We start from the raw sequence: 19,416 nt of genomic DNA on the forward strand, positions 1-19,416 counted from the left end.
TGCCATGGCACTAGAGACGTTAACTTTAAGACCATAGATGCAGTAATGAATAGAACAACACGGTGCAATACGCTATTGAAGGATCTTAATTATTTGGCCAACTAGCAAGGAATCAAGAAGAATGGTGAAACAGTGTAATGTGACAGAATACGGTAACAGCAAAAATACATTAAGGTTTAAAAAAGAATCACACAAGAAACTTGGGAAAATATCAACATGTGTCACTGGAGATTTGATTCTTTTGAGGTCGTGACTGTACCTGACTGTACCTATACTCAGCAGAGCTTCTTACAGCACAGTCTTTTAAAAACAAAAGGTGAGAAGGGGCTCTACATCCCACAAGAGAGAGGCAGCAATCAACATCACAGGGTAAACTAGAGGGGTAAATGCTCCAACAAGCAGCAACGAAGACTGCCTTCACGAACAGAGAATGATCAGCAGGCTTTTTGGGTGGTTGTTGATTTTTTTTCTGCAGTTTTTCTAGCTGTGACCATAGGGTTGTAAGGTGGCAGAAGCAAGAAGGAGAACTCCCTGCAAAAATTGGCTGCTTTGTTTTCAGCTTTGCTTCAAATGGAGACACTGCTCCTCTAAGAATGAATTGGGCAATCCAGACAAAATGAAAAAGGAGTTTCGATATTTCCCCCCCCCCCCCCTTCTTTTCTTCTTCCTTCGGTTGAACAAAACCTTAGATAAGATCAATAGTTTCTTTAGTTTCATGTTTTGCTTCCTTAAGGGTAGTTGGCTTATTGCGTTACCATTGATCACACAGACAGGGAGATTCAACAGAGACAGACCATCTCTTTTCTCCTTTCATTTCTGCCTCCTCTCCATTTGAAATCAAATTACTTTTAAATGAGGCTGGGGTCACCATTCTTTCTCATTTGCATATCAATAGTACTGAATTCCTACTTCATCTTTCACTCACTAAACTATTTTAGAAATGAAGTGCTCAAGACAGACCACACACATTCTGTGGAAAAACTCTTCCAGCTTCTTTTCTGGACTCTGTTAGAATAACTAAGTTGTAGTTTACCTCAGCTCTTCCTCGACAAGGAAGCACGCTTATCAGCCTTGTAGAATTCCCATTTTAACCTCTCGCAGCCTCTGTAAAGCTTTCTTGCTTTTCCTAAATCTTTTGCACAATCCTTATCAGATATGTCTGTGCAACTCCAAGCACTGTATCTGTGCTCATAACCAGCAAGGCAGCTACTTGAATCACTTACTGTCATCACTTAGAAGCAGGAAGACAGATAAAGACCATGTTCTAGGTAGGCTGAGCTCTATTAGAAGTTTGACCACTGATTCACTGGTTTGTCATTGAATGATACTGGACTTAGGAGCCTCTGCTGAATACAATGAGATGTTCTAAATCCTAGCTGCTGTTTGTACTGTACTTTAAGGTATAAAAGTATAAAAAACATAACGGCACGCTTGTCCAGAGGGAAATCTGGATCTATCCCTTGCAGGGAAATAAACCTCTGCAATTAAGAAACTGAGTCTATTCACAGTTAAACACGAATAACCGAAAGCTCTAAATACAGGATGCTGACATCTCCTGCCCGAGCATTAGTCTTAGTCTATTGTTTACACACACATCAACTTGAGGGTACAACAGTGAAAAACTCAGGTTGAAGCCTCTAGAAAAACATGACCTTTTATGCAATTAATTTCCAGTTTACAGGAATAATTTCATGGCTTCCAGAAACTAATGAATAGTTTTCGCTTGATAGATGGAAGCTGAGTATTAAATGGTATTATGGAATGAAACCTTCAGGTCAGCCTGTCATGTCCATACCCTAAGTAATCCACTTCTAAATACAAGCAAACAAGTAAGCAAGAACCAACTCTAAAGACTGCTAAAGGGAAGAGGATTAATATTAACTGTTTGAAAAATAATTTATATTAATATAAATTATTTGAGGGAGGTTTCGCATTTTTATGCAGCTCTAGCATAAATGTCAACATAAGAAATTATGTTCCATTTTAATACTAATAAGTTGAATACTTAGTGTACTTGGAAAAACCGAGTGGAAATACATTAAAACTTCCTGAAACAGAGAAAACTGCAAGAAGTGTATTAACTTTATGATGAAAAAATGGTGAAGAAATGCCCCTCCATGGCAATATTTATGTATCTTCCATCTCTGCAATGCATGATAATCTTAAACAAAGTAAAATATAAAGTGACCTCATAAAAATAACCCGATAATCCTAAACAAAGTAAAATATAAAGTGACCTCATAAAAATAACCCAATAATCCAGCTGGGACACAGCTTTTCAGGGTATTCAGAATGGAGATTTCAGAACTGCTTTACAGCTTACACACTCCTCCTCATGAGCCATGAGAATGCTGGATCCTGTCACCAGTCACAAGCCCTCATGACAACTTGCTCTTATAAAGATTTCTTGTAAAGAAGAACCCAGAATCACCTTAATGAGGTCTTTCTGCTTATTTTTCATACCTTTACTACATAATACAGGGCTCTTGTGGATGGCACAGTGCTTAAATGTAACATCTGAATGTGGCATTTAGTGTTCTCTTCCTACTATTTCAAGCATCTAATGGCACAAATTAAGCAAATTTGGGTTAAAAACCTCACAGATACTGAAGGAGAACGAATCATTAGATATGGATACAATCTGGTGTGTCACTGGGTTTAGGTCTTCCTGAGGTTATCTAGAAAATCAGCTAAATCCTCCTCTATGGAGATCACTAGGAGTTTTGTCATCGCCTTTAGTCAAGGTAGATTTCCCCCACTGTCTAAAAAAGATTCAAAACTGCTATCTTGACCTGTGGTGCCTATTAAAAAACTATTAGCACTTCTCAGGAGCAGGGAGTGTTAGATGTAATGCCCAAGGCAATTATATTCTCTTTCTTTAAACTGTCTGCAGTTTTATTTCTTCTACCTTTCCCGTCTTGGAATTGATGTGTGTACAGAAGAGCATGGTTAAAACAGCAGCCCAGTACTTCCTGGCTACCTTCTACAGAAAGGTAAAAGGATTAGTATAGAGCTTCCAAAGGTAATTATTTGAATGTCTTATTAATTAATTGTTATTTGTAATAATGGCTCTTTCCTTAAGGGTTTTTCAGGATCCTTAACTGCTTAATAGTGCTGTATAGATAAGGATTGCTCCCTAGTGGGAGAAATGAGGTGGAATATGGAAGCCTTTCAATGAAAGCAACAGGTTTGGCAAAGGAACAAGAGAAAGAATTCACCATTTAAGTGAACAGAGAATTATGATCACGCAAATGCAATTATCAGAGTTCATCCTGTGTACTTAAAAAGTGCCAGGAGAACTCAGACTGATGCCTCAGATGCATTCGGTATGTGTGCTGCCCTTCCTACCAAGATTCGGGTCTGTCTAGATGGCAGTCACGTACCTTGAGCTCATGGACAGCTGTCAAAGCTAGCCTTAGATCAACTCCTTTTGGCTGTCAGTAACAGGCAAATCCAAATGCAGGATTCTCTGTGCAGGATCTTAAATTTAGCCAGGTGAATGCTCAGGTAGTTAGCCTGCACCAAAGAGCTTGGTGCCAATAGTATTCAAGTTAATTACCTTAGACTTTGGCTCAAAGATGTCCATATGACCTGCCAACACATTTTTTTACAACACTGTGAATGCCCTTACGAAGGATAAGCGCCCTGTACCATCTCAAAAACTTCCATAAGCTTTTGGCTTCAGACTAGAGTCTGCTTTTATTTCAGAGTTGAATGAAACTTCAGAGCAAGGACTCTACTTTTCTCACATGGAAGGTAAGAGGGATCATTGACAAACTTCACTAAAAAGAAACCCATGGTTTCTCTCCATGGGTGTGGAGAGAACAGACAACACTAAGCATCAAGACAATGGTTAAGTGCTCATGAGATGTGCATTAGGAGGGTGGCAGCACAGGGTTCTTTGAAAGATTGACTCACTTTGTAGAGACCGTGGCTGCAGCCGCAGTACGTGCTCTCCATGGTGTAGCTCCTCAACACACCCATTTCCTTCCATACCACCACCCGGGCTGTTGACTCCCGGGACTTCTCCACCAGGAAGCTGCAGCTGTTCATCACAAACGCAGGGGCCACTTTATCCAGGATTTTAGGAAAAGTCTATAAGAAAATATCAGAATGCATTGAACAGATGTGCATGCATTTAGATCATAAAGATATATACAGAGACCTGTGGTTTTTCATGTGTGTTTAATGAAATCTATCTATAGACACTGTTACTGAGAGCTCCAACCAGTGCATTATGTCCATCCCATGTGAAATCCTCTCATTCTAACATTTGTTTCATCCTGAAGACTAAAATGCAAAATACCCATTACACTTGCTGTATCACATTCTAAATCAAACATCTTCACACCCAACAGTTTGGGACTGCTGAAGTCACAGAGTTTCCTTTTCAAGCCGCTTCGACATTAACTTACACCTTCCTGTTGTGCTGCAGAGGTCTGCAGCCATAGTTCAGTACCCGATATTCCCATTCTTCCCTCTCTAGCTATCCTATATCTCCTCCCATCATGCATCCCCAGTTTGACATGAGATTCAGCTGTGGGAGAAGTTTTGTTTGAACTTAGCACAAAGCATAGAAAAGAAATGCACATTCTCACAGAAGGTTGCACTTAATTATACAAAAGTAGAGCTCAACATTTAATTAACCTCCACTGTGAAACAAACCGAAATATTCTCATCTGAGTCCAAACAATATATTTTATACACTTAATTGAGAAAAATCACACTAAAAAGCAATTATGAAAACCCAGTTAAAATTACATCTTAACGCTGAGTGGTTTTCTTATCCTAGAAATCATATTTCCCAACAACAAAGTCTATAAACACTCCTGATACACTGCAGTATCAGATATTTCCACCAGTGCAGAGGCAACACTTAGTCATCACACAGCACTAAATGTGTTACATTTACACTCTATAAAATCAAACACAAGATACATCAACACTATGTGTGCTCTACGTAGAAGCTGGACCTTTAGGTGCATGTGTATGTGTGCATGTGTGTAAATTTTAGTGCTGGCATACTAAGCACAACATATGCCAAAAGACCATTCAATCCATCTAAAGAAGAGCAAGCAAAATAAGGACATTCATTATTTCTTTGACGACAGCTTTCTTAAACATCTGAAGTTAATGGAATCCTATAGAAGGAGTTCCTGCTTATTGCTAATGGCATTTACCCTTGAACTTCATTCACTTTAGGTGCTGAAAGCCAACCAGCTAATTTAACTTTCCAATAACAATCAGTTTCACTGGCTGATTCTGAACAAGTGTGGTTCTGTTCTCTTGAGCTTTACTTCATAGTACGTATACTACATTCATGTAAGGGAATATTTGATTTCAGTGGAAGAATAATGTATTTCCTAAAGCATGCTCAAGGTGAATGATAAATCTTTGGCTTAAACTATTTTGCAGCATCTCCAGCAAACAGCTTAACCGTACACATCTCCATGGCAAAAAAGTAAATTTGGGTTTTCAGTATGCTCTGGCTGCAGCTGCCTATGGACTTTACCAGCTGTGGAAGGTAGAGACCTGAAGATCCAGAAGGTCCATTATTCAGCTGAAAAAAATGAGGTGGAAAAACTGGAACAAAGCAAGATATTTCATTTTCAATCCGAGACCACCACAAGCCTCACTCTTAAGTCAAGACCTCCAGCATGCTACTAAGAGCTATGGCACTCCTTTTCCTGTGGGCATGCCAAACAGAAGGACCTTTAAGATTGACTGCTTGCATTATAGGAAGCATCTATCACTTCTGAATTGCCTTCAATGTGCTACTTGCTGCATGGTGACCACAAAATATTATGCTTCCATGTTTTCCTGGATTTGGGTTGAACAGGAATTGAAAGAAATGCAGCAGAGCCATATCACCCAGGCATTTATAAGCCTCAGCACAGCCATGAGATCCAGTTCAACTGTATGTGAAGATTCAGATTGTTTTCATTCTGCCCTTATCTGAACCAATACTCACATTTTTTTTGTCAATATACACTATCAAGTACAATAATCAGACCCCTAATCCAGTTTAGCTTTTCAAAACAACTGAAATCATATGCATAATCAATCTCTTACATTTAATTAAATAAAAACGTTGGCAGGTAACAGTAATGTCTCTGTACGCAGGACTCATTTAGGAGCATTAACAAATCTGAATTTAATATTCTTTTCATTTTACCAGCGTTCATTGGATTTCACACTAATGCTTCTTTCTTCTGTACTTATTCTTCTCATTAATTACCTTTCAATAGAATATTTTGAAAGAGTGAAAACACACCCTTTTAAAGGATGCTTTTATGATAATATGCAGCAGTGTGACTGAGTTCTATTTCTCACACATGGATGGATTTACCACAGCAAAGGAAGCTACTCCCCTCACACGAGACTCTGTCCATAAACCTCCAATCTCATTAGGAGAGAATGGAATTATACTTCTTTACTGATGTCCCTGCAGAGATTGCTCTCAAAGGAGTCTGTAATAGCTATCAAAACGACAAATCTTTAAGCTGAGCTTTGAGATGCGGGTGCTGTGCAAGTCATGCAAGGCCACCAAATATTAGAAGGTAATGTAGACTTTTATTCCCGTACATTGCCAAGGGCTACAGCTGAGTCTATGACCTATGAGGCAAACGCTGTTCCAAAAAACAACATTTTCTTGAGGTATTTGGTACCTGCTACTAGAGAGAAAAATCAACCATGGAGGCCACATTAATCCCCAACTACCTACAGGAGGCAGGGGAGGAGCCTGTGCATACACTGCAAGGAAGCAGGTCTGAGACAGGGATTTGAAGCTGCAGATGTGTTCTTCTAGATACTCAGTTTCCGCAGCCTAAAAATGAAGAGGGTGACTCATAGGCAGGAACAGCAGCAGGCACCCATCTCTTATTCTGTGTAAAAGAGGATATGAACCACAAAATCTTTCTCATGGTCTACTACAGGTATTCTTGGAAGCCTTGGGGATTGTTGTCATTGGAGATTCAAGACAGGCTCCAGATGCTGAGAGCACCATTTGAATTCAGTCTGTGTAACAGCAAACCATCCTCAGCCTTTTCATGCCCTCTGAATTCAAACACAGCAAAAGACATCCTGACTGTAGGTACCCTCCCTGCTTCCTTTGTGAAGCCGTGTTTGCCACAGGGACCCCTTGTGATGAACACTGGAGCACTTTTTAACAGTAAAGTTTCAGTGTTCTGTGTACAGTGCTGTAAGATGAAGACAGAAGACGTGGCATCCTTATGGGGGGATTAGTATTGCAAGCATAAATTAGTATTTGTGCTGAGATAGCAAAAACTGTACATACGTACACTGAAAAAAACTTTTCAGCCTCTTTCAAGGTGAATCAAGCTATAGCTCTATAATCAGTTTAAGACCACAATTACTGTTTTATGAAGTGAACATTTAAAAGACTATAATTAGAGCTTATAAGATTCTTTCTTTCTCAAAAAATTTGTCATTTAGGACAAAAACGTAATCTAAACAGAAACAAAAAGAGAGGGGCAGGAAATCCAGAAAACTGTTTGATAAGTGGTACATCCACATGAAGTAGAAATAAATCAGATTTTTTATCTTTTGTTCTTTCTAATTCCAGAAAACATTCCCTAGATGTAACATCAAGCACTTGCTGTGGAGATAACTCCATTATGTTAGATCTGTTTGACACCCACTGAATTATCTGGTGTTTCCAGTGGGATCAGGAACATTTTGTGATGAAGAAATTCGTCTGAGTAGGACAGCAGCACATTGTCATTTTCTCAGTCACCATTACATACTTCCTACTTATTTTCTTATTATTGTGGGTTGAGGGAGTAAGAGTGTATGTATATAACAATATTCTTGACAATATCTGGTACACGAAGATATTATACATGATTTGAAACTCTCACTGGACCATTACTCCTCTGGAGTAAGGAAAGTTTGCACCCATCTCCAAAATCTGTGACCTAGCCTTATCTTAACTAGCTGTGTAGATGCACATACGAGCCAGTAATTGCATAGAGGAACAAAATGGACCTACCCGGTAGCCAACATCTTCTGTGATCACTGCTGTGTCAACTGTGCAGCCTGCTTGCCACAACGTCTCTTTGATGCTGCAGCCATAAAGAAACACGTTCTTTCTCTGTGAGTGCCCATGGTAGTCACAGAATACCTAGGGAGAGAAAGTAGAAAAATCTTGAGCACTGAAAAAGAAAAAGCTCCCTGGTTTTTCATAATAAACACTATAAGACTAAGGGGCTGTTAATGTGTTTTCTCAGGTCTCTTCATAGTAGCTTAGACTCTGGGCCATGCCTATAACCTGCGTCAAACTCTGTTAGTCAGTTGTATCTTGTTTTATTTATTCAATCTGTCATGATCACAGGGATCTGAAGTCAAGACTAGTGCATTTCTGTCTGTAGCAGAAGTAAACATGACACCTGTGCAAGAATCCATGGCAACTCAGGAACCTAAAGGTTCATGGTAACTTATGCTACAACAACAGAATAATTTGTCAAGCACTTTCTGCTTCTAAACTCCAGCTTTATCCTCACGAGATTTGAAATCTGTGCTTTCTCAATCAAACAATCATCGCTTTGTCACCTTGAAATTCAAAACCTGTGCTACATAATTTTCAGGAAAATATAATTGCACAATTGTAATGCACAGTGCTGTCAGATCTTCGCATGAATTCCTGTAAGCTGAGCACAGAACATGACCTATCTTCACTGCAAATAATCTCATTCTACACTAATCTATCTGTCTATCTAATCCATCTCTCTCATGTCAGATGCCATATAAACTAGGCACAAGGCACATTCTCAGTTTTAGCGGAAGTTTTGATTGCCTTTATAGATAGATATCGACTCCCATAGAAATGAAAATCACAATTTAATGACCCAAGACGTACATATTGACCCAAGTCTTAAAGAATAATCAATCTCAGTGCCCTCTGAGATATGAAGTCAATGTACACACCGCTGTTACATATATTCTCCATGTCTTTACCAGGAATATTCAGAAATCTGTCAATGAAAACACAGGAATTTCTAAAGAGAAGGAATTGGTTCATTTAAAACCAGTATTCACCACTGAGTAGAAAGGAACTTCAAGATTTAATTAAAACCGTTTTCCAGGGCTTATGTCAGAGACAAAAAATGGGTATAGAAAAGTAGGGAAGAATTACAGATCAATATAGAGAGAGATGGGGGAGAAATACTGGGTAAAAAAAAAATGGAACTGTAGAATTGTTTAAGTTGGGAAAGATCTCTAAGATTATCAAGTCCAACCCAGAACTGTCAAGTCCACCACTAAACCACATTCCTAAGCACCACATCTACGTGTCTTTTAGATACCTCCAGGGTAGTGACTCCACCGCTGCCCTGGACAGCCTGTTCCAGTGCTTGACAACCCTTTTGGTGAAGAAATTTTTCCTTATATCCAATTCAAACCTCTCCTGGTGTAACTTGAGGCAGTTTCCTCTAGTACTATTGCTTGTTACTTTGGAGAAAAGACCAACCCCCACCTCACTCTAATCGCCCTTCAATGCTAAACAACCACATTCCTTCAGCAGCAACTCATTAGACTTGTGTTCCAAAGTCTTCATTGCTCTTCTTTGGACACACTCTGGAACCTCAGTGTCTTCCTTGTAGTGAGAGACACAGGATTCAAGTTGCAGCCTCACCAGCGCCGAGTACAGGGAGACAATCCCTATCCTGGTCCTGCTGGCCACACTATGTCTGACACTAGCCAAGATGCTGTTGGCCTTCTTGGCTGCCTGGGCACAAGTTGGCTTATGTTCAGCTGCCATTGACCAATGCCCCCAGGTCCATTTCCTCTGAGCAGCTTTCCAGCCACTCTTCCCCAAGCCTGTAGCGTTGCATGGGGTTGTTGTGGCTCAAATGCAGGACTCAGCGCTTTGCCTTGTTGAACCTCATACCACTGGCTGCAGCCCATGGATCCAGACTATCCAGATCCCTCTGTAGAGCCTTCCTACCATCCAGCAGCTCAACACTCCCACCCATATATACACATTCATACATAAATACATATAGAAGAGGGGAGAAACAGATGGAATAGATGGGCTTCTTCCACCAACTGTTAGGGAAAGATTTACCCTAGTATGTTTATCTACCAGCTATACAGTAACTAAGTTTAGCTGCAGCAAGTCAGGGAGTTTAATTATCTAGGAATTGAACATGTACATACTTTCAGCTCCTCTGACAAACAGTAGGTTGGCATACTGTAGAAGTTAAGTCACACGTGCATAAAAAACTGCTCCTAATTAGGAGGACAATTACACATATCTCACAGCTTATACACTGCTCCTTCTTTTGGTTTCTGACGCATCAATTTTCCTTCCTGCACTACCACTCACCTCCAGCTCTCTGCAGGGCTCTGGGTCCGCACATCCCTATCCCTGCAGCACACACTTTCCACACCTGAAGCATGTGAACAGCAATTTATCCAGCGACAACTGCTCCTGCTTTACTTATACCCTTGGACACAACAAAGGCAGAAAGGGAAGGACAAACAGGGCAGTCTGAGAGCTGCTCATTGGTGCAAACCTACAACCAGTGTCATTTCCAAAGGATAATAGCCAGCAGTGCACAGACCCCAGAGATTCAGCTCCCTCAGGCTGTGTACATATTTTGCAGGGCTTACGCAGCCCCTGCACACTTGAAGTAACTCTGAACCATGTGTAATTACCCTGTAATATCTCCTTCCAAAGAGCTGCATTTACTGGCTCTCCTAATGACAGACATTTTTCCAGCTGGTATTTCATCTAAGCCATCAGCAATACACAGTCATAGCTTAGGTTAACCACAAGCACCACCTAGAATTTATTCCTATGAATATCAAAGAGGATTTTATAGCTCTCGTCTCATTTCAAGGCAGAGAAGCCAGCTCAATTGGGTATCAATTACCTGCCAATTTACAGAATTACCAACACACAAAAGACAGAATATGCTATCTGCCCAAAATATTACTTTAAGTATCAGAAACCACACAGGGATGATCAGATAGCCAGCTAGCAGGGCTGCCTGATTGGAGGCAGGTCTATAATTCCACACTTCAAGAAACCATCCTCAGATGAGTCCTCAGTGACAGGTCTGGAACGAGACTTCTTTTATTGGTAAAGGATCATCAAAGCCAGGTTCTGTAACGCGGCTGCTGTTCCAGGCCATGGGATCTTTCACTGATTGCCCCCAGCTTCCACAAGAGGAAGCATCAGTGCTGCTGAAAACTCTTTCATTCTATTTTCAGGTTTCATAAAGCTATATTTTAATTACGTTCGTGAGATACTGCAGTCACTCCCAGCGTTTATACACAATTATTCTTCATAATGAACTCTTCCACCTTATTTTCACACTACAGGGTAGCTTACGTCTCACCATTCATGAATCTGTATTTTGCAGTTTGAGCACCCAGTACAGAATTCTTCCTGGGACATGTCTGGGCAAACACTAAGCAGATTTGGGACCTACAGTCCTTTTTCTCCAGCCTGTCCTTCCATGACTGGGACACTGATACACACAAGCCAAACTCCCAAGGCTTACGCTTGCTGGGATATGACTCAAGATACACATGCAAATCTTTATCTATTTAAAATGAATTGCCAGCACTGATCATCCTAAAGGTAAGGACTGTTTTCTAACTCAAAAACAACTCTCCTCATGAGTCACAGAACCAGACACCTTTTCAAATAAAGGAAAAGCAGGAAAACAGGAAGTCAGAAAATCTGCTGTAAACCAGAACATTTTGAAATTTCTTTTTTCTTTTGGTGTAAAGTTTCTTTTTTTTTTTTTTTTTTCCCTTAATAACATTATGACAGGGCCTTAAATCTCAGAATTTTGAGCTTGACATGCCTAGGCTTTTTCCCCTTGCAATAAGCTACATCCTGGCAGGCAGATGCTTGTTTCCAAGCTTGATATCATGCCTTTGAATGGCAGCAAACTCTGCTCAGTGCCTTCTGGTCCCTAGAAAGTTCTTTCTTCTTCCCTTCTAAGGCATCCTGCTCTTCACTGCAGCTCAGACTTTGTACAAGATACAGGTTCCCTGTTGCATGCTGCAAGTGCATTGTCAGCTCTAATTTCTAAACTATAGCAACTTCTCACCACAAATGCTCAAGGAGAGAACAACTTTCCTCTCCCCATCACATCTGGCTGTTCCCAGAGAAAAGGTCTCCAACATTCCCACAGTCGAAAGGAGATCCCATCCTGCAGAGATGTGCAGTGTCAGTGCACCCACTTCCTTGTCTTACTGGGGTTCCCAGAGCCAACAAGAAAACAAAAAACACTTAGTAAGGTGTTGTCTATCAAACCTAGCAATTAATGTGGCTTTGGTTTGAAAGGCTGTTACCTTTCAAACCAGTTTCAAATCAGTTTGAAAGGCTGTTACCTTTCCTTTACTTCTTTCCTTTTCTCCTTTCAAGCAGCTTTTCTTTGCCTTGGAGAAACGGCTCGCGCATCCCCAAGATAAGTGAAACTAAATCACTTCACAGAAATCACTTCACTATTGCTGAACTTGGATTCCATGGGATGCTGGAGGTAAAAAACCCCAACAAAACAATTCTTCAAACTCTTTCCCCGAAACAAAAGAAAAAAGAAGCCAGCAAGAAACACAGTTTTCTTCTGCAGGAAGGAAAAGGCATTTTGGAGCATGTATAACTAAATCGATGTACTCTTCAAAGGCCAAGAATAATCAGTTTACCAAGTCTGACATGCAGCCTGTGAGTGAAGGAGATGATAGGATCAATAGTCTCCCTTCACTCAGCAATGATGAAAACTTGCACTGAGTGGTCAGCCTCATGCACCTGGATACTACAATTATAGTTGTGTATTAAAAAAGGCCAGAGAGTAAAGAGAAGGGTAAAACGAAACCGATCCTACATTGCTCTGAATGAAAGGAAAAGGTTAGTGAGTAAATTCACCACTGAACTTGAGTTTCTACAATATTCCTTAGCATGCAGGTTTGAATTTCAGGGCTGTTGTATTGACCAAAAGCAGCATTCCCATAAGAATTCACTTAAAGAAGTTCACAGATATTTTCACCTTGTCTGGGGCTTTTTCTTATCAAACCCCCAGGGAATTTCATGTCTTTGGACATTTTCTGCCTGACTGTGGCTACTATCAGCCAACCTGGAAGTCTGTTCATCCACATCTACTTGTTAATGTACATACGTTTGAACCTCCCCGTGTTTTTTCCCCTGTGGTCTTAGAACCGTATCTCTATTCTGTTGAGCAGCAAGACTGAAAAATTGGGATGGATCCCAGTGCTATGTCAATTGATGCTTTGAGACAAGACCCATCTCTCATGAATTTCTGGTACCCCCAGAATCAGATATTTCCTTCCCATTGCCAAAGCAGCATGGAATTTCAGACATTTTGAGGGCTGATTCTTGAGGGTTTTTTGTGATTTCATGGGCTGTTCCAACATGGGCTTTCGCACAGTCCATTCAGACTAAGTCTTTGTGGAATTTCTCCTATCACTGCCATGTAGATAGCAATAACCTCTCCATAATATTTTGCTTAGATGAAGTACTTTGAGGATATTAAAGAGCTTTAGGAAACTCATTTTTTCATTTATATTTCAGGTGCACAGAGATTCTGAGATTTGGAAATGCTGGTTAGAAGTTTCAGTAAGTAATAAATATCCAAGACTTTCAAAACACTTCTGTAAAATGAAAGTATAACAGCACATAATACTTTCCAAATCAATCTAGCTCTAAAACAAGACTGTTCACACAACTACAGTGAGTAATCCATATACAGTAACTCATAGAAAATCCTGGAAGAGACTCACCAGAGGAGCCCGGCCAATGCTGCGTAGGTAGTAGAGAAGACCTTTGGCATGATAAATTGTTGGATGGAGCTGGGAATTGGGTGTCAACCACTGCCTGTTCAGATCATCCCCACTCAACGAACAACGGTGGCTGAAATCAGAAAGCAACACATCACAAACTAGCAAAACAACAGCTGATTCCAAGAAGTTGCTGATTCTGCAAAACCCTGGTGCAAGGTCAGGGAATGCCAGTTAGAACACAGATACAAAGGATTTGAACATTGGGCTGGGATGAATCAACAGCCTGTATTATATTTCTATAGTTCTTATAGTATACGAATTTTATTATTTCCTTTCCTACCAAGGTTGCAGTCCTGAAAATAAATGCAGTTTTTCCTTTACCCAAGTATGTACAAATCAAAAGACTACTCAGAAACAAAGAGTTCTGAAATGTTCTAAATTCTGTGCTATGAAATTCGCCCAGCTTCCGTAGAGCACAGGCTTCTCAAAACCTCCACAGCAAACAAGTACATACAACTCCTACTCATTCTAATTGAAGACAAGCACTTGAATCTCTTCGACCGGTCTGAAATATGAATGCATTTAAATGAGATGAGCTGGATATCCTATTTAAGCTTCTCTACTCACAAGAAATGCCACTATCTAAAGCACATCAGGAAGATCTTGATGCATGCTACCTCATTATATAGAACAATTACCTAGCTTTACTGCGAAGGCTGAATAAAAAGCTAAATGAGGATCCCAGATTTGTACTGAGAAAACATCTCCTTTAGTTGGCTTGAACATCTTCTGTTACTGACTCAGTGATCAGTGGGAGATTGTGCAGGATACTTGACTGTGTGGAGCAGTACATCACTGTGCAATTTTACATAATCTAACTAATCTCTCTTGTTAGTAACTATGTGTAGAACAGGGCCTCCTCAAGCTCCTAAAAGGATTTGCAATTCCATTCACAACAACAGTGCACTGACAGAATTCAGAAGTCAACCCTCCAGCATGTGAGATATTGTGGTAGGTCTTCATCATCTCCATACTATCCAGTTCAACACTAGAATGCTCCGGGTGGCAATGTAAACTTCGTTCAGCTTGTGCTTCAAAAGAAACCTTATAAAATAATCCTAAGTGTTGGATGAACTTCTAGCTATGGAGTTACATCCAGCTTTGCTGTTCCAGCCTCTTAGAACAAAATAAAGTACAAACGTAGTCCTGGGAATGTGGTCTGTTGTTGTATTGCAGAGCCTCACACTGCAGCTAGGGTGTATCATGTGTAGCATCACTGGCATTATCAATGCCTTGCAAGTGATGCTTGAAGAAAGTGTTATAAAGCAGGAATGCTTTTAAAAAAGCAAAAACAATGGAGAACCAGTTAAGAACAGAAGACATAGTCACTAAGAATATTTCACACATTTTTAATATAGAAAAGCAAGGTCTCTAATGCCATCTTGGGGTTTCTAGCAACATCACAAGATCCATTCCAAATTTCCTCTAGTTTCACTGTTACCTGAATTCCGTTCTTTCCTCATAATCCATAGTTCCCATATTACTCATTCAGCAAATCAGAACATGTTAGCAACAGCTAACACATAGGAAGTCAGGAAATGCTGCTGTGATGCTTCTGCCAAAAATTCTACATGAAAACAAGACTTCTGTTATGTTTCTTAAAGGCTTTTCAGATAAAGCTACCTTTAGGCTCACCTCTCCTGATTTTCAGGACCACAGCTGCTCAACTGAGATTAGCAGCTATATTTCTACCAAGAACTTGTGTGCTTACACGGTTGCCTTTCAATAGGTCCAACTCCACATGAAGAGTCATTGGGCTGCATTTAGAAACTCATCTGTAAAAAAAATTTCTTATTCCTTCAGAACATGTAAAGAAATCTCACGATCTGTTAGAAAAGCATGTGAGAAAAACTCCCAATCAGGTCTATTAACACACATTAGAGCCAAGTAGACGGTGTGGCCCATGGACTGCAATGCAGTACTCATACATGAGAACAGTTTTCATGCAGCACACCATCTCTGCTGCTCACATCTCTCCAGACAGGTTTCATTGTCCATGATGCAATTTACCGACTCTGCCACTCTGGTAGAAATTGTGACTTTTCTTAGAGGTGACCCAACGACAAGCCAGTCCCCTCTCCTGCAGGTCACAGATGCTGCTAGTTGCTTAGTATTAGTTTAGTAATGGCAATCCAACTCTAAAACCATAATTTGAATGCTTTTATGTATTGAAGGGAAGGAAGGTAACATCTCTGCATGTAGACAAGAGCTGGGAAACAAAGTTCAGCTTTGTCCCTTCAACGATTAACATCTCTGCTCAGTTAAACAACCTTTAAATATCAGCTCTCAGCCTGGCAGCTTGTATCCACAGCTCTTAAGGAGGTGCAGAACTTTAATTAAACTATGAGAGGATGATTTTTCGTATCCTGCTCCCTCCTTCCATCACACTGTTAAAGTCTGTTTACTTTTATAGATACGAGTTCCCTGCCAGCCCTGTTCCCCTTATCCCTTCCTTTCTCCTCTCTCTTTCCTAACAGTGATGGCATTCACAGATAATGGTTTTGTCCATTATGCTTCTGCAACCAAGAGTGAAGGTAAAATATTAAGCTGATTTCAAGTGCTGATAGCAAATAAAGGGCCTGGGAAGCTGAGACTGGCTTTGAATGTTTGGCAGGATGTAATGAAATTCACTGTTCAAATCAAAGGCATTCTTTCCAACACGGTTCCAAGCTATTATATTTGCTTTAAATGTTTCATGTGTCCTTTCTCCTTTGAAGCACTAGCAAGACTACCTGCCACCTTGGATAGGACGAGTAGCAGCTCAAAGTAAACTAGGAAAACATTTTCCAAAAAGAATTCCAATAAGAAAGTCCCACCTCTACATCTCTACGTAGATTACCTGTAATTCTGCTATTTGGTACATATCTTCGACCCAGATGTATTAAAAACAAACTGCATTTCTCTTGTGCACAAGACTGATGCTTTTGTTATAGCCCTGACCCCTCTTCTGCCTTTATGCAGCCAGGACATTTCTTGATGTGTACCAGGGGACAGGTAGTAGCAGCCTCTGAGGCAGTTCATGGATACCAAGTGGAACACAGCAGAAAGAGACAAAACAAGCACATCTGACCTTCTTCAACCAGACCCTAATAGTACTTCCGCAGGTATCTGCAAAATTACTCTGGATAAGCTATAGAGCTAGTGGAAGAATTGCTCCCCTCATCTCTAGTAACTAAACTTTTCTAAGATGTGGCTAAAAAGCACTATCACAATCATACAGGGCAAGGTGTTCAGCACTTACTATTGCCCAAAGATAAAAGTACTTGGGCAGTCTGTCCTTCCGATGTACAACAATAATGCCAAATGGTCCTGTAAGATGAATAAAACCAAAGCATTCAAGCCATCCAGCCCCTGGAGAAGATAACTCATGACTGGTTCCAAGCAAAGTAAATTCATCCCTAGGTGAATTTGTTGGTGAGTGTTAGCTTTAAATATTATCATTATAATGTTTATTATAATATATTCAATATATTCCTATACCTATGCAGTCCTCAGTTCCAAAGATATATAAATACAGGTAGCCATGTAGGAGAACTACTCTGTGAAAACTGGATCCCTGGCATCTGAAGTTGATACACCACAGACAGAAAGTTCAGGTTGAGATTTCCCTTCTGAACCCACAGGAGGTAACTGAACTTCTAACTGAAGCATTAGACTCTTGGTCTGAGTGCAGGGACACCTCACAGGGAGTCAATAAGGGAGAGGTTAAGTAGATAAAGAACAGACTTGTTCAGTTTAAGAGAGAATTGTATTATAAATCTCCTGGCACTTTAAAGACCTCTCTTTTAATCTTGTACCTCAAAGCCTAATATTTTTACTAAAGATGTATTTTCTTTGTTGTGTTCCTACTAAGCCTGCTTTGTTTGAGGGCAAGGTAACCTCAGCTATGGCAGTAAACTGCACTAAATTCTGCACAAGGCACACATATGGATGGAGAGGCGGCATCTAATCCCAACCAAAGGCTTGATAAGGCCGATGGAACCTTTTAGTTGGTTGAAATAAGCCTAGATCAGTGCCCTGAACAGGTACAAAAATAGGAGGGGTGAGGGAAGAAAGAGAAAAATAGGTAGAGACACAGGAAAAAAAAAAAACCAAAAGGGAACAGGAGGTGCGGGGTAAAGAGACAGGGGGATAAATGTAATGCACAAGATATTAGACAAGGAAGAAAACAAGAAATGGAGAGAGAGAAAATTCACTGTTTTTAACGAAAGGATGTTGCTGTGCTTAGAAGATAAAATGATTCAAGCCTCCTGTCCATTTCGTATAAATGGATAGACAGGGCCTGTCATATTGAATGAATGATGTCAGGACTGATAATAACAGCACCTGGGGCACAGGGAACTATAAAAATCTAAAGAGATGCATTGTGTTTGATATGTAGAGAGCAGCATCACCATTCACTGTGCATCTTAAAAGCAGACAGCAGTACTAGTATAGGGTAAGTGTATCTATATAAAAGAAGTAGGCACAAGTAAACATCAGGATGTCACTGAGCAGCATGGGGCAGCCTCAAACAGACACAGCATGCTGGACTTTATAAATTACTTGTGCTTAAGATGGAAGCAGGAAAATTTGCATTAAGATGTTTTGGTTTTGCCATTCAGAAAGCTCAGAGCAACCTGGAGGTGGCGGGGTAATTCTTCATTTCTCTTACTTTTAAACCTTTTCAGGGAGCAAAACTCAGTGATAAGAGGAAGCAGCAGCTCTAGTTGCTCCCTCATAATTTAAAGGAAGGTGCAAGAAATATAACCATTATTTTCTGTCTTTGACTCTGGTTTTGTTCAAGCCCATGTGCTGAAACCATAATGACTATATTCATCATGTGCCCATTCTACAGAGATGCTCATCCTGTGCCACCCAGGCATTGCATCATACATTGCATTACGCTCCCCTGTCCATCCCCCCTGAGAAGGGGGAGTGATAGAGGCTCTTTGATGGACACTTGGCATCCAGTCAGGGTCAACCCACCATGGAGATGTAAAACAGTCTGAATTTTAAATGCTTGGGTATTTTTCAGAAGCTTCAGGATGACAGCTACCTGCTCTTCCATCCTCTGAAATTCATGTGCTTAACAGCAGAAGAGAAAGTACAAAGTACTGAGGACCTCTTTGTAGAGCTCTTCATCGCCTTGATTTTCTAGCAGACATATACGCAGACTTGCACTACAGCACTCTACAGCTGGAATCAAAGATAAGGGATTAGAGGACGGTACTTGTGCTACTGTGGTCTGGGCTGCACCATTCATTTCATGGTGGAATATCTTCCCCACCATGAAAGTGAGCTACTTAAAGCTTCCTCTGGGACTTCTCATTTTGCATCTTGGCAAGCCCCAGGGTTTCCCTGCAGTGAGGTGATCCCTGGACCTGCTTACTCCAAGGAGTGAAGAAGGGGATGCTCTTCCTTTGTTCAAGGTGTGAAGTTATTAGATTTTCCATTGTTTGTAGTGAAATACAGGTGAATAGCCGCAAGGCATGTATAGAGACAGTGATGAATGAAGCAGCTCCCATCAGCTTTACTGCAGCTAATAATTCATTTCTGATCATTCACTTTCCTTCTGACTGCAAGCACCATGAATCTAAAATG

The 19,416-nt window shown here is 40.4% G+C and overlaps 1 protein-coding gene across 1 annotated transcript in view; it reads right to left on the bottom strand.

Moving 5' to 3' along the window:
* AGBL1 (AGBL carboxypeptidase 1) overlaps positions 1–19,416 on the bottom strand; it is a gene marked incomplete at both ends in the record, with an annotated part of 282,988 nt that overhangs the window by 118,475 nt on the left and 145,097 nt on the right. The window contains 3 exons of the mRNA XM_080626759.1: positions 3,919–4,095; positions 8,012–8,143; positions 13,774–13,903. Coding sequence (XP_080482885.1) covers positions 3,919–4,095; positions 8,012–8,143; positions 13,774–13,903 — 439 coding nt within the window. The remainder of the gene's footprint in view (positions 1–3,918; positions 4,096–8,011; positions 8,144–13,773; positions 13,904–19,416) is intronic.

The sequence above is a fragment of the Psittacula echo genome (genome assembly GCF_963264785.1).
Source record: "Psittacula echo genome assembly, chromosome: 10".
Classification (NCBI taxonomy): domain Eukaryota; kingdom Metazoa; phylum Chordata; class Aves; order Psittaciformes; family Psittacidae; genus Psittacula; species Psittacula echo.